Source organism: Mercenaria mercenaria, chromosome 2 (assembly GCF_021730395.1).
Source record: "Mercenaria mercenaria strain notata chromosome 2, MADL_Memer_1, whole genome shotgun sequence".
Classification (NCBI taxonomy): Eukaryota; Metazoa; Mollusca; class Bivalvia; order Venerida; family Veneridae; genus Mercenaria; species Mercenaria mercenaria.
The window spans coordinates 118,505,278-118,522,685 of NC_069362.1; the positions used below are offsets into that span (position 1 = coordinate 118,505,278).

The following is a 17,408-nucleotide window of genomic DNA, read 5'->3' on the forward strand; positions in this document are numbered from 1 at the left end:
ACTGCCATCTAAAAGAAATCTATTATATTAGCGACTTTTAAATTATTATCAGTACTGTTTCGTATTATCAAAAACATTTAATTTCACTACTTACTTATTTCATCAAATAACACTAAAATGTTCATCTGGTTTGTTTGAGCTTTGATGTAGAATTAACACTGCTTTAGAATTGGCAAAGACCTTTGCAAAACCAAGAGGGATCCACAACACAAAATCAATGTTTCGATTAAATTACTAAATGATTAACACAATACAATGTATTACAATACTTCTATTGAGCGTTTATATTTAAGAAATAATGTAGAGCAAAATAGTGTTTTAACACTATTTATGCACGATGGGCGGTTATAAGTCAGGCGTAATAATTATTTGTACGACGTATTACCGCCCGAGTGTATAAATAGTGTTAAAGCACGGTTTTGTTATAAATTATTCCGATTCTAATATGCCCTTAATCTAAAACAGTAAATTAATATAGAAGCGCTCTTTTTTGGTCGCATTAAAAACTTTGACGTCACCGCACACTGACGCGACGTCATACTTGCGTAAGAATGTTTTAACAGAGAAAAGCATATTAGAATACATATTAAACTATGTCAATAAAATAAAGATATCATGAACTTTTCATAAGTATTTTAACACAGATTCTGTCGAAGAATCATTCAGAATATCGTATGTATAAATCGAAATTAAAGACAGATAATAATTTAAAAAAAAAAAAAAGATCACATAAGATAAAATCATTAATATGGCCTTCGTTTTACTTAAAATTTCCACAGAGTAAAACATGCAAATGGCCAAACTTAATAGGTAAGTAGACTTTACAAGATTTCAATAAACCTATGTAAATACCTTTAAGACCTCAAATAACATTTTCTTCTTGAGATATCATCGCAATTTTCAGTTTCGTGTGCTAAAAGATGATTATAAATGTCGACACAGCATTTTTCAGAATTATCAACAAAAAAAACATGACAAAGCAACGTGATAGCTTATCGTGCATGCAAGCATTTGTATAAGTGAAAAACTCATTGATGGTTATAATAAAAGTGAAAATATCATTGCATATGGGTCTACAAAAGGTCTCACCAAGTCAGCGGAATGAAGACAATTATGTCAATACTGCTAATTCTAATGACCGAAAGACCTTCTGTTAAACATTTGCCAGATACATGTTAGATTCGGAATCCAGTTATACATGTTTGTCTATGGTACAGGTATTGTCAAATTTTTATTCAGTTTAGTGACATTCAACAATTAAAAGACATACTTGGTTGGGAAGCTGCTTACCCTGTTTCTCCTTGTGCCAACGGTGCTGACGTGTGTACAAAGGGCACTTGATTGTCTTTCATTGGTTGTGGTGACGTGCGACGGTGAGATATGGGACTATTATGGGAGTTATGGGAATGGTGACTATGGTGGGAATGGGATGTGTTTCTATGGCGTGAATTTTGGTGGGAATGATTACGAGAGGAATGTGTAGATGACTGCGATGAGGATCTGTATCTATTCGGTCCATTGCCGTGCCGTGCTGACCTTTGATTCGGTGTATTTGGGGCACTTGAAGAATGTCCATCTTGCCCATTCGGAGAATGTCCCTGTGAGCGAATGCTTGAATACGGAGATTTTGCGTTCCTTTCATTTGAAATTGTAGGAACTGGTGCCTAGAGAAAAGAATACATATTGAATTATGAATAACGTACACTACTAAAGCTTTCTTTTGATGAATACATACTATCGTGTAATATTAGTTAATTCAAAGAAAAAGGAGATGAAAAACAAATCTCTACCTCATTTGATATTTTCCTCCTGCAAAATCATGTATAAAATTGAAAATCAAGCAAAGGAGTTGTTTTACCCATTATTACCTTTATTAGATCTCATGTTACTAGCATGTTTATGTATAAAGTATGCAGCTCTGACTTATCTTACTAATTGACATCTGTAGTTTCTATGCAACGTGAATAGATAATTAAGGTTTCTCATACACGCTTCATTTCTTTAATGTAAATCAATTTTGAATTACAGTAAATGCATTTTCTTGTTCCACCAAGTGCTTGAAATCTGTAAAAATAGGTAAAATGGTTCACACACACTTCACGCGCACGCACGCATGCGTGCATGTTTATCATTTGACAGACTTTCAAGACAAGGTCTATTACATATAAACAATATACTACACATGTACTACAGGGTTCGTGTGTTTGTGTCATTAATCCATAAAAAATTATATAAATCATGATACTACAACAATTATTTACACCTACAAAGTGTTCTGTTTTGACAGCTCAAATAAAAACAAAAGCCCAAAGAGTCAGTAGGAAAAGTCTGTTTCTTCTTTCTTCTACATGAAACCGAATAGCACTGTCTGTTACAACGAATATATTCACATAATTGAATAGACAAATAATATAGATGTTATAAGACCAGTATTCGGCTTATGATTATGCACGTTTAAAGTAACCGATTTTAATAATCGCAAGATGAAAATATCCAAAGCTAAATTGATTATTACATTGTTGGCTATATTTTATGATAACTAATTAAGTATTTGGCTTAATATATACTTTATATGACATTCCCTCATTATGTTCCTTGCAAATCACACGGATTTTAAGACAAGCGATATAGATTCTGAAAAAGCACTGAATCTTTTATATTACAATATTAATATCATTAAAGCTTGGTCAGAAATAAAATGTATTGATACGAAACTACATAAGTATAACGGTAGAAGTGAGTTGTCATAGCAACTCTATAGAGCTATACTGGTTTCGTGGTATTTTTTGAACAAATGTTGATGTTTAATTCTTGAAATGACACGCATAAACAATTTATTAACTTTTAAGGATACAAAACATTTTCGTAAGGAAAATTGGATTTAGGGAAACACTTTATTTTCATGCTTGCATATTCATTTTTTTTATTTCAAGGCCATTAACGCTCCCCTTTTTACTACCAACTTAACTTGACCATGAACACTTGAAAAAAAAAGTATATTAGATTTCTCCCAGGGTTACATCAAATTAACGAAAATACGTAACTGATTATAAGTTCATTACATTTTTCTCATTTTTACAGGTCAGTGAATAAGGCAATTGATTAAATATAAATTAACACTAATTTTCCTTATTTTACTTCCCACTTACTACAAATAAAACTTTAACGAATGTAAAATATTTTCACGATATCAACAATTGTCATTTCAGATAAAAGGTATAAAACAGCAAAGACTTTTTCGATTAGAAGTTTTTTATTTTTCTGTAAATTAGGAGTATTAAGTGGAATATTTAAAGCATGGAAATGCGACTTTGACAAAACTAACATTATTAAATAAGATGTCGAAATGCTGAAGAAATTTGTTCAGTGGTATACATGAAGTTCTCTCGTAGGTAATGAAACATCTTATTTTTTTTTTAAATGACCTTTTAGGTAAACACTTAAGCATACAACTTTATAAGATGTTCATAAAAAGACAAAAATAATGTTGCTAAAATAATAAAGCTTCTGAATTTAAAAAAAAAAATGGTCGGAGTCGTATTTCTGCATCAGGTTTTACTTGTGTCAACATTAATTGTTGGTTTTAGTTTATACTAAAACGTGAAGCAAGTTCTACAACTTATATTAATCACTCTCGACACCTCGTTCCTGATGGAATCCATCGCCATGAGGGTATGAGAGAAGAGAAGCCAGTTTCCCTTAAAATGCTGAGCGACAAGCAGGAGAGCTACTGGTACCATTTTCACGTCTTTGGTATTGCGGCCGGGGATCGAACCCATGACATCCTTGACGCGAAGCTGACACTCTACCACGAGGCTATCGAGGCGGTTGTTATTTTCAATATTGAATACACATTTGATAGTATTGTATGCATACAATGTTGAAATCAAATGCCAACTGTATTTGAGTTGCACAAATATGTGCAATTGATCTTTATCCTTGCAAAGCCCAACCAGACCGGCATTAATCTTGATAAGTGAAGGATTAATATTTCCTTGCGGAGAAAATATGATGTGTTTTTGAGCAAGTTTTTCTTATCATTTTTATAGTTATAGCTAATCCTATCAGTATATTAATTGCTGTTCAATTAGTGGCCATCAAACATTATAAGGATGCAGTCTAGACGAAGAAACAAACACGTTAATCCTCAATGGATTAAGAAGATGTTTTCTGTCATTTCTTGATTGGAATTCTTGACAGTTTTGTCATAAACTGTCAGCAATTTAAGACGAGTCGTCATTTTCAAGTAGTCTTCAAAAATTAATTACAAAGAATCAAAGACCAGACGTCTTGATTAAACGTACTGACGTTCATGAAATTAAAACAAATTATATTTCTACATCTGCAGAATATTTTATTTGTAATTACGTTGCCTTACATTTGAATATTGTTCTGCGACATATACAAATTAGGAACGAACTAAAACATCGCCATTCATATACATGTATGTAGACAATTATCATGATTTTACTTCGTATTATAACGCAGGAGATATAATAGACACACACATGTATGTTAACGCTATTCTCGCCTAAAACGTGTAAAATGGCTGAATGAAATCAACGATAAGTCTATAAGCGTAGGTATTTTACCATGTACTATTGGGCGTCAGGTGTAATGCATACATGTATTTCATACCATAACAGCAGCATTCTGCCGTAAATTATCACATCGCACTTGTTATATTTTCTAGCCTTTTGGATAATAGAGTCTGATCAAGTATGATAGAATTCCGCTTGAGCCGTTGCTTAGGGCGTGAGGGTTGTTGCATATTCATTACCTCTCATGAATAGACACCAAATAATCAAACTGAATCTGTTAATTATTTGCTTGTTTGCGTTCTACGTTTCCAAAGGATCTTATTTAGAATTTATTAATTACATTGAAACAGCTTGTGCAGTTTATGTTGTCCGACCATTTTCCATATATTCTTTATTGTTTTATTATCACGTGAGTATGTTGCTCATTCCCTTGCAACTTCTGGCGATAGGTGTTTTAATGCATGTGTTTTTGGGCTGTAATATGTAATACGGAATTAAAGTATTTGATAAAATCCGTGTTAATACACGTTAACTCTCCTGTTAAACACAAAATGTAAACAACAATAACCGTGGCTTACTAAGTTTTATGCTAGAATGGCATTTCCTAAAAAAATCTCTTATCCCTAATTTTGTCGAGATGGTTCTAGAAAGATATTGTGTTTCTATGAAACATAAAATGGGAAAAAGACATTTAATAGATGATGTTTCAGATACTTCACCGAGTGAACACCATGTGCAAAATGTAGATTATGGTGTTCACGAGTAAAATGTAGTTCGATCTTGCTCTCAAACAAACAAATTTTCTTTTTATTTTATGTATTTTCAATGGTTTTCAACAAATTATATCAATTGCATCGTGCAACGTCACGTGCGCATCATGACGTCATAATGTCACGACGTCAAGATATCTATGTAGAAAATATATCAAATAGTTCTATGACGTATCCATATTTCTTTGTAGGGATAACGCATGTTTTTTCGTGTTATAACATCTGCAGAATCCCGGGGGATTCTGAAGATGTCATAACACTAAAAGAACATGCGCTAACGCTATTCTAGCACAAAACGCGTAAAAACAAGTAAATTAATATATTATCCCACAACATCATTAAATTTCCATGAAATGCGCGATAAAGTCTACGTTGTTTTTTTCACGTTGACGTCATTTCCTTTTGAATTATCCGTTTTTGGGCCGTAATACGTTTACGCTTTACCACGGAACGCGCATATATAAAAAGGTGTTATAACAGCACGTCAGCGCGAGAATCTCTCTGTTAACACACGTTTGCTCTCCTGTTAAAACACCCCCGAAAAGTGACAATAACAGCAGTTTTATGCTAGAATTAGATTTTATAACGATGGAACGTTTATGTTTATGAACTTGTAAGTCTTTCCTGAAGTATATTTTGCAAGGAATTTCTGATTATTTATAATTCATATTCTCTTACATTCAAGTGTAGTCCCGAACCAGTGAAAAATGAAAATGAAAATGATATTTTTATTTGCCGGTACAAAATAAGCAAGGTACACGGGTTGTAAAATCAATGTTCAATGGTTTTATGTTGTATCAGTTTTATAGGAATATGTTTGAAACAGTGAAAATACCAATTTCATTTCACTAATTTTCAGCATTTCACCGAAAAACATAACATAATATATACATTATTTGATCTAAATTCCGCTGCGTTAAAAAATGAAAATACCCTGTAATTTTTCGAAATAAATTACACACCACGACAATCTTCTGAGAGCTTTTACATCACTGCGGCAAAAAGTACATTTTTAAAATGAAGTATTCCTACAAAAGTGACACAACATAAAATATTTATCATCCTTGTACCTTTCTCATTTTGCACTGGCGTATAGTATGTTATAGTGTGAAAGCATTCTGTATTTGTATAAGTCGATTAAGTTTGCTTAATGAAGCTTCACAGACATGGAGAGACATTAACAAATAGCATCAGGATTCCATCTACCGACAGGTCAATTATTTTCATATTTCATATTAAAATGCGTTAAGAAACCGGTAAATGGATTTCAGGTCCCAAGCATTTTGAATGTTTAGGAAACGCAATATGTAGAACTGTTTTCAAGGAATAATACTTAACAAACAAGAACTTTTTCCATCAATCTACACTGCTTATATTGTATGAAACAATAAAATTTAAGATAAAATCGTGAAGGTAGACAAAAATGTAAAGTCTACGATTCTTGTTTGTTAGTTAGAAATGTAAACAAATATCATGGGTGTTTTGACAGCCTAGACATTATAAAATATAGACGTACATCTTCTGCTATACATTTACAACTTAGCCCATTCTGGATATAAACTGAAATATTTATTTCATTTAAAGTATATATGATTATAAAAATATTATAAATACTCTTAAACTGTATCACTTTTACAGAAATAATTCATTTTTAACATTTATAATATCTAATTGTGGGTTAATAACTTTAAATTTTACATGCATGCTTTAGAACATCAACGTCTGGACGGTTGTTTGCAAGTGTATTGTGTAAAGTAAATTACTACAGAAACATTTTGTGTAAAGGATTTATGTAGCTGCAAGAAAACACTAGGTTTTCCTGGCAATTTCGTTTTTGAATATGGTTATAACATAATTTTAAATACATAAATACCAATAAAGGTAGATGAAAAAATCTTTATACTTTATCTTGATATTATGATAAATATTTAATAAATTCGAATCTTAATCAATTTATTCTTAAAGTTAACAATAAAAACTACAAGAAGCAAATTAAACAACAAAGCCTTCAACAGGAAATAGACAACTGGGCAGAAGTAAGGCAAACCCATTACTTTATCTGGTGACCAAACGCCGCTTTTCATGGAATTACACGCCACAAACCGTGTATCATTGAATGTTCCATGTTTACCGCCGTTTGAATACATCTGCGGATGTCTCTAAATTGCTTTTTGTACTTTTAGCATGTGTAAATGCTGAGTTCTGCTTAACCCGGGGCTAGAGGGCGTGGACGGTAGCATGCATTTCCGCTAACAGGCTCAATCAAACCGAGCCTGCAACATTTTCGTTTTTGTCGTGTTGAGCGACTTGTGAAGTTTCCACTTTTTCTACTTCATCAGGTAAATCTTCATGAAGTTTTTTGTAAACTTGAAACTACCAGAAATAATGTAGTATTTTCATTTGCATTTAATATATCTCTTACGAATAATACTGCCTTTTAAAGTTCAGACGGACTAAAATATGCTAAAAACATTAGAAACAACAAAAAACATTAGGGTAGAAAATGTAATAACATATCAAAATGACAAATGAAATATTACTTTACCCCAAATATCTCTAAATCACAGTGAAAATATAACTATAAATAACAACAAGAGCTGTCACTGTTAGTGACAAATGCCCCCGAAGCTTGCCAAAGAAAGCTACAGTTGTCTGCACAAAATATGCCAGAATAGTTTAGGTGTGAATTTTAAGCCATAAGTATGACACTTGAAAATGCTCCATGTGCTAAAATGATATAGACCGGACACGACAAAATGCAGACATAAAATTGTGGCCTTGACCTGACAGTCCAAGGTCATAGACACTACACACCTTTGGGCTTAGACAAACATTTAAAAAAGTCATTTCAAAATCGTTCCATGGTTAAAAGAGATATGAAGCAGAAAGGAAATAAAATACAAAAATCTAAATAATGACCTGGACCTTGACCCGAGAGACCCGCATCATGCACATAGCATATTCTCAGACAAAAATAGTTATTTGCACAAAATAAAATCCATATATAAACAACAAAAATAATGACTGCATGCAGAAAACCAATATGTCAAATTGTCACCTTGACCTTGGCTTAAGAGATCCGGGCCATTAACACGACACACCTTTGGGATTAGATGAACCTTTGTGCAAACTTATTTCAAAATCCCTCCATGTGCTAAAAAGATATGGACTGGACACGAAAAATAATCACGAAACCAATATGTCAAATTGTGATCTTCACCTTAAATCAAGAGATCCGGGTTATTAACACGACTAGATGAATATTTGTGCAAACCTATTTTAAAATCCCTCCATGTGCCAAAAAGATATGGACCGGACACACGCAAAATCACACATCATTTTGTGACTTTGATCTTGAATCAAGAGATCCGGGTTATAAGCGCGACACACCTTCTCAATATGGTTAACATTTGTATCCAATTATTTTTAGACTCCCCTATGAATGTTGAAGTTACAGCCCGGGCAAGGATTTACACGGACGCACGCACAGACCGGCGGACAGAGTGATTCGGGGCATAATAAAGAAAAATCTGGAAAAGCAGATCCATCGGAAGCATCGAGAACAAGGCAAACAGTGAAAATTGCAGACTCGGTATGATTGAGTCTGTTAATGAGCAGTAATGGAAAATGCAACACTGCCCACGCCCACTAGCACCGGCTTAAGCAGTATTCAATCTTCAAATCTAAATGAATTGAAATCAATGATCCCGAAGGACCAGAAAATATAACAACACTGAGATGAAGTCGGGGCGACTTCTTACGGCCGCCACACAGCACTTAACACCTGCAATAACACTTCTACATTACAAACCAAATTATTACAGAAAGCACTATGTTAGCTGCTATGTCTTTGTCTCGTAGCAATAACAATGTCTACATAACTGAGAACGAGTGACTTTAAAAAGCTTTTTTCACCAATCCGTTTTGCTTTACATTCTCCGTAGGAAGTACATATGTAGCAAATATAAGGCATGTGGAACTGTGACAGAAAACAGATGTATGAATAAAAGTATAAAAAGAGTTTGAGAGAGCTTCTGTTAGTTTCACTCAAACATTACGTTTACTTTTTCGCATTATTTTCCTGAAGGGTGGCAATGAAATTAGAAAATGTCAATTTAAAAACAGGAACCAAGAAAGGGGCTCAGTCATCGGAGACGCTCTGTATATGACTACCTAGCTGAAACAGGATTTCACTACACACGCATGACAAGGATACCAAATGAGAAAGAATCAAAGAGATTTGTGAAAGAAGCTCTTTACAATTTTAAGACCAAATATTTTCGGTCAGTTGTATTCCGTTCACTTTGAATCTAGGACAGACAAAAAATTAACTACTGATTCGAATCCTTATAAATACCTAACTTTTGTTATTTGTGACTAATCAAACAAGACTGATCGCCTTAACAATATGAAAACTTCTTGAAACAGACTGATTTTCTCTAGTTATTTGATCGGCGTGCTAATGAAACATGCAAGTAATAATGACACAGCTCTTTTCGGGAATAGTCACTGCTAATGCGCATTATGTTCATTTGGAATGTTAACTGCATACTGCAGTTCTTTCTATGAAACTATGTGCATCGAAGGAATTTGAATATCTATGAACTATTTTGACGGCGTTAGAAGAAACATTCCACACGAGACTGCTTTTGTTTATATACATGTACGTCACGTCTTCATATGAGATAGGTGCATTTAACCTTACCTCATATGCGAAAATAATGCATGGCGACGCAGCGTTTTAACAATCATGTTTAGACGGTTTTGCTGCTTTAGATGCATAACTTCAAAATTATTCAAAATTGATCAATCCAAATCATATCGTTATCAGTTTGATATGACGATGTTTGTTTGAAAGGCACTGGTGATCATACATCATATAACAGATATGCTGTTGAAGTAGCATGAACTTAATCTTTTAGAAAGTGATTAAAATCTTGTAATAGTCAAATAGATACAGAAATAAATACATAAAAAAAAACAATATCAAAAATACATTTCTAAGTACAATTTAACATATAAGCCTCAAAGGTACCATGAATATACAAGGATTGTTCCTATATTATCTGCACATTTATTGTAAGATCATTAGATGGATGAAAATGCACTACCGGTGTATTTTCATTTACATTCATGCATTCGTGAGTACGAGTGGGGTCGTTCTAGCAAAGTACTTGTAATTGATACCTTATAAATGATTCTTCTAACGTGTTTGTAATTGATATTATATAAACGATTCCTGTAAAGTACTTGTAATTAATATCTTATAAACGGTTCTTGTAATGTGCTTATAATAAAAGGTTCTTGTAAAGTAATTGTAACTGATGTCTTATAAACGGTCTTGTAATGGCTTGTAACTGATATTTTATAAACGGTTCTTGTAATGTGCTCATAATTGATATCTTATAAACGGTTTTTGAAAAGTACTTGTAATTGATATCGCAAAATGGTTCTTAAAATATGCTTGTATAATTGATATTTCATAAATAGCTTGATTTTTGAAGTGAGAGTCGGTGTAACAGTTGTAGAATCTACCAATACGAACAACAGAGGCTAAACATATGATTTCTGAATGTTTGTATGTTGGACATTGGCTACCTCTATCGGTAATTTAGACTAACTCTCCAATAAAAAGATTATTATTATACCAAATAAACAGTTTTGTTATTTCAAATTAATCAAAACACTGCATTCTACGCTATATTATAACATAACCAATTATCATAACATTCTGATCTAATAGTTATTTCATCTATTGACTCTGATGTACTTGTCGATACTATTTCCTTTAGTTTTTAAGTAGTTTATGGGTTTTTTTATAATTAAATCAAAGCATGGGTTTAAAAGTAAGCTTTGGCACCATTAAACTAGGTAAAACTCGCCAATTGTGTTTTTACCAATAAGCGCTGCCCTGCTTTGTGCCTTCTTCATGTACTTTTGTGTCTGCTTTTTCAGCGTGCCGTATTAAGCACGATTTTATGACCTCGTATGACCTTATGCCGCCTGAATAATGTACCAATCGAATTGCTTGGTAAGGTATTCTCGGTATTTCCAGCCATAATGAAAGATTTTGTAAGAGTGGCGCTGATTGGAGATAGGCTGAAAATGCTTCACTCTGAGTCATGTGTGACACTGAGTGAAATGACAACGCGTTCGGCATCTATAACCTGTACAATTACAGCACGATCGGGTTGTATACGTACCACTTGAACAGGTGTGCGTAACCAAATATTCATCTGCTCATCCGGACATATTTCTGTTTTGTTCAGTTTTCTTATTAAGTTATTTCTGTTTTGTTAAGTTTCCTTTCCTTAAGTTTTGTTTTTACAAAAAGTTTATTTGTTTTATACAGTCATTAACTCTTATCCTGCATTACAGCAACAATTTCTAACCAGTGCAAATCATTGCTAACCTGCAATAACATGTCCGATACTGTTAAATTTTAGACCTTAAATTTTAAATTAATCTTTCCGGTGGAAACAGTACTGTACATATTCTGAATGAGAGACAAATTTGATAATAAGCTGAAGTAGGGTAAGGGCTCATGTTGCTTCCAACAATTCCAGAAATAAAGTATAGAACGTATTTCAATATTGTTTGCTTACTGTTACCATCTTTTAAGCACCAGAAGCTCAAAGTGAGCTTTTGTGATTGTTTGGTGCCCGTCGTGTGTCCCTCCACAATTTCTAAACACAGTCTTCTTCAGAACTACTGTCCTCATTTATACAAAACTTCACAGAGGCCCCTTTCAACATTGCCAAAAAGATTTAAAATACAGGTTTCTGCCCATATATAACTTGTGCTTCAGTTACATCACGCCAACAATCTTTTTTAAAGATATTTCTTGTTTATTATTGCATTCAATTTTTACTAATGTACACTTGTGCTAGGCCGCTATGCGCGTATGTACATGTATACGTACCCCTACTTCCATATGGAGAGCTGTATTGACGGCTGCGTTATTGAATGGTACTTACCCTGTTAGACCTTTTTCCTTTTCGTTTTACAGGCCAAAAGAAATTGACTGTAACGGTGTTCGAAAAGGCAAACAGAAAACTGTTTTATTTTTTAATTATTATCTGTCTAGAAGTCTGAGCCTTGGACAGACAGGCAGACTGGTGGCGTTCGTGTGCCATTTACATAGAAAGTCAGTTCATTTTTATTTAATTCATGTTGATGCCAAAACCGTTTGGGAATAAACTAAATGATCATGAACATGAATATTTTTACCTTTTCTCTTCTTACTTCAAAACAGACGCATCTTTCAGATTAAATTAGAAAAGAACATTTTCTTGCAGTGTCAATATTGATTTGCCTCTGCTTGGCAAAAGACGCCTATATTTTACAGCATTTTAAGTCTGTAACGGCTTATTTTGTTTCTCATGACATATAGAGGCATGAGACCTTGCAGTGCGTAATGAGCATATAAATCTATAACGAGTCCAAACTCGTGTTATCTAATTGTCAAAACGTGATCATTATTTTCGATTTTACACAACATTTTACATCACATACATTTTAATAGCATCAATGTATCAGAGCTTACAGACTAAACTGTCACAAGAAATTTACCCTACAATACATGTAACTAAACTGATTCTTTTCAAACAACGAAAACGTGCAACAACACGAATATAATCTATTTAGCAAAATACTATGAACAAAAATATTATGCTAAAACACAATGACATAACAAATATAATTATGAAGACAAAGACGAATCTTAAATAACGAGTTAAAGTTTAACTTTACACTACACAAGCACATCACAATGACTTTCAAGATAAACAAAGAACAGAAATGGGCACATGTATTTTAGAAACAATGTATTCACCACTAAAACATTAGAAGAAAGAACAACGACACAAAATACATTACACATTTTTCTAGCTTTTACCTGTAGAGGATCGCATTGTTCTGTCTGCTCTTTGGTTTTCTTATGTTTCTAAAATCGATGAAATCATGTCTGGTTAGGATGATATAAATTTCTTCATCCATCAAATACGTCTTAGTGTTTATATCACCAGGGAGCTGTTTCATGACATGCAATTAATTGTATATGGGCTGATATTTCAAAAACCAGTCTAGTAATTGTTAGGAAATATAGACATACAAAATGACAAAAATACAGCACTACAATTACAGCTTTTTCTTCTGGAGAAACATCTCAATTCGGTTCTAAGAATTCATAATCTCTATGTAAATAAGATTAACATGTAGTTACCTTATCAAAGTAATACTAAAGTCCCTCTTCCTTATACATGTACTATTTAAGGCATATGTGTAAAAGTATTAGGGTTTCACTTGATTGACTTCTGTTTAATTCGAAATCAACTAGATAATATCTTGTAAGCCACAAAAAAGCACATAGAATGCCCAGGTATGGTTGAAAAAGGTGTATTAGTCAGTGATAAAAATATTCAAAAAGTTTTATTTAAGTCATTGTATTTAACGAATATTTTATACTATCATGATCTCAAACTTTTTCAAAGTGAACTAATTTATATCTCTTTACTTAACACATTTTAGAAAAAAGTTATATTATAAAATTTAATGACTTAATATCCCTGGAACCTGCAATATCATAAAACTATTTTTACTTATAGACATTATCTTTAATTATCATAATAAAACCAACGCAGTGCCACACTCATACCAGAGAATTTACCTTTGAACTTTAGTGAACAGAAGTTAATATCATTATTAAAAAACAAACAGGATTTTTCAGTGATTATAAGCTGAAAGAAATGGAAAATCCAATTAAAACATACTGAAGAACTGTTTCAAATTCGAATGTTTTGTCGTTTGCTGAAACAATAAAGGACTGAATCAAAACCGGAATTAAATTATAAGATAACGTGTTACAGTCCAAATTATGTGCAGTGTAATTCACATTTGTTGTGTTATAACGGAAGCATGGTGGGCTTAGGTATGCTACTGATAATTTTAAAGCGGTGAAGACTCCAGAAAGTACAAGAATGCACTGTAATCAAGTAAGAGTAATTCTTATACACACAACAAACTTATTGTTCTGACAAAATATTGTCATCTAACTATTTTACTAAAGCTGTCTGTTTCATTAAAAGAACGGATTTTCTGGTCAGATATGTATAAACATGTTTACGTTTGCCCTATCAAAGCTTCCGTTATTTAACATCGTTTTTGTGTGATTATACAATAAAGAAATAACCTATACCAGATCGTCTTCACAAATATCAATCATCACCATTGGGTAAACGCTGTCTTGATCAAACTGCCGAACAATTTCATAAAGGATATTAAACTCGAAACTGTCGCTGACATAGCTCTTTGATATTTAATTTTAATAGTCGGATCATATATGAACAGTCTATATATTAAAGAATAAAATACCATTCAAATATTACATACTCGTTTCTATTCCCCGTTAAGTTACACTGGTACCGGAAACGTCAATATTTTTCCATACACTGAGGCCTGAATTTCATATCGGGTGCGTGACGTAATTCAGTGTGTGTTGTTGCACTATTTTTTTCTATTTAGTTCAGTATTGTCAATCCTATTCAGACTATTGAACAAATTTATGATATTTACATTATATTTATACATGTATATGCGTATGTAATAAAAAGGTTATTATTAACTTTGCATCGGGAAATATGCAGTCGTTCTTCAGCGGAAGAATATTGCGCTCCTAAAGTCGCGCAATATTTCCGCTTAAGAACTCGTGCATATTTCCCGATACAAAGCTAATAACCTATACTTATTAACTGCTTCTTTTTTATGTGTAATTGTTCTAAAACGAAAATGTTCAATTAAAATCGTTATTATTTACGTTATTTTCTTGTTTATTATCTTTTTTTATTATTATTTCTAAAAAGTAGTTCTAAATATTATATAGTTATTATATATCATAAGTCTTGAATAAAAGAATTTTCAGTACGTGATTAGGCAACGTATCAACAGCAATAGTGAATTAGTTGCATACAACATACAAAATAATTAAATTTGTTAGACGGTATTCTACAGAAATATTCAAACACAGACCATCTAAGGCATCTAAGAATCTAAGGTTGTAAGGGATATTCAGCTATTGGAAGCAACGCTCAAGTTATTGTACATGCGCGATAAAAAGATTGCTCTGGAAACGTGCATTGTAGATAACAAAATAGTATAGGAAAGAGGAAAATATTTATTTAAGAATATAGAGTATAAAATGGAATTAAGGGTAGGTTTGTTATTTTCAGGGTATCAGAGATGTCAGTATTACTGTAATACTTACACGTGTCCGATTTGTGGTAACGGGGCTTTGCACACCCCAACAACAATAGTATATCCCTGAAGCACACATCAAACATACCCCACAAGCCAAACTCGCAGGTCCAATAAATTTATACAATCTGTAATTATAAAATATGTATCTTTATATAGAATGTAAGTGAACAAAACATATTTCTGAAAAGGAAAAAAGATTAATAATAAGACATTTGGTAACCAAATATTATATATATTTGTATTTTAAGTTATTTCCATTCTACCAGTGGCTGTAGTTTTGTTTCATTCATTGCTTAAGAAATAATAAATATGTGCCTATATTTTATCAGCTAATAAAATATGGGCAGGAGTTCGAATGCGTAATAATTAAATCACGAGTGCGTAGCACGAGTGATTTAATATTAGCATCCGAACGACTGCCCGTATTTTATTAACTGATAAAATTATTGGAACATATTTATTATTTCGATTCTAACCACGCAAATTCTTCGAAGTTAACAGCACTACATTTGTTATTCGGCTGGCCATATGCTATTACAAAAACCTCCCCACGAATGGAAAGCTTTGCATAAAACGAAATTTTCCGATATTCAGCAAATTTTAATTAAAGTATTAAGTAGTTACTGCTGTAAAAAATAAAATGTTACATCTAAGGTCGGATATAGAAATCAGAAGTTAATACTTCATTCAAAGTTTATATATGCAATTTCTAAAAATCACCTACATGATGGCACTGAAACATACACGCCAGAACATTGCGGCGGCATATAAACACGTAAACACTTGAGTCTGGAAGATTGGAACATGAATTATAATTTATTTACTGTCAAAGTAGAATCCAGTTGACATTTGTGGTGCCTACAACGCAGAAATTGTAAACTACAAACATGACCAGACACAGATGCACTGGTGTTGAAGTTGAAACTTACCGGGCTGAAACATTTTCTTATGGTAAAAATATAAACAAATAAATTCATCAGTTAGAATGTTGTTTGTTTCAGAAAATTTGATGTACTTTTTATTACTACTACATAGCACTGAAAAAGTCAAGTATTTAGTCGGCATATAACAGAAGCAGAGTAGAATCTCACAGTCGTGTTACAATCGTAGGGTGGAAGGGAAGAGTGTCAGAATAATTTGTATATTTAATATATTGATAACGTAACATATAAGTACAGATAGTGCTTGACTCCCTTTTCATGTTGTCATTGCTATAATTATCGTTGAATTGCTGTAAATAATAGGATTTGGGTCCTTTGTGTCTGATTTGGGTTCATTATGTTGATGGCTGTATCCCAGCATCACACATTTTGTCATATAGAAAAGTTAAAGGGAACCAGATATTTGATAGTTAAGTTACACTGGTACCGGAAACGTCAATATTTTTCCATACACTAAGGCCTGAATTTCACATCGGGTGCGTGACGTAATTCAGTGTGTGTTGTTGCATTATTCTTTCTATTTAGTTCAGTATTGTCAGTCCTATTCAGGCTATTGAACATATTTATGATATTTACATAAGATTTATACGTGTAGATGCGTATGTAATAAAAAGGTTATTATCTTTGCATCGGGAAATATCGTTCTTCAGCGGAAGAATATTGCGCTCCTAAAGTTGCGCAATATTTCCGCTGAAGAACACGTGCATATTTTCCGATACAAAGCTAATAACCTATAAATATTATTATGTTGTTTTTTTCTGTACAAGTACACCATTGCAAACACGTTACATAATTTACATAATACCTTCATGAGTTTTCACTGGTTTCATATCAATAGAGAATATCAATAAAAGTTTAGTTGCATAATCAAATATAAGTTGTTTGGACTTTTTATGTTGATG

The 17,408-nt window shown here is 32.7% G+C and overlaps 1 protein-coding gene across 1 annotated transcript in view; it reads right to left on the bottom strand.

Annotated features, from left to right (window-relative positions):
- Window positions 1–17,408, bottom strand: part of LOC128555398 (uncharacterized) — a 54,182-nt gene that overhangs the window by 7,887 nt on the left and 28,887 nt on the right. The window contains exons 2-4 of the mRNA XM_053537666.1: window positions 15,573–15,690; window positions 13,209–13,256; window positions 1,291–1,664 (exon numbers count right to left, since the gene is read on the bottom strand). Coding sequence (XP_053393641.1) covers window positions 1,291–1,664; window positions 13,209–13,256; window positions 15,573–15,690 — 540 coding nt within the window. The remainder of the gene's footprint in view (window positions 1–1,290; window positions 1,665–13,208; window positions 13,257–15,572; window positions 15,691–17,408) is intronic.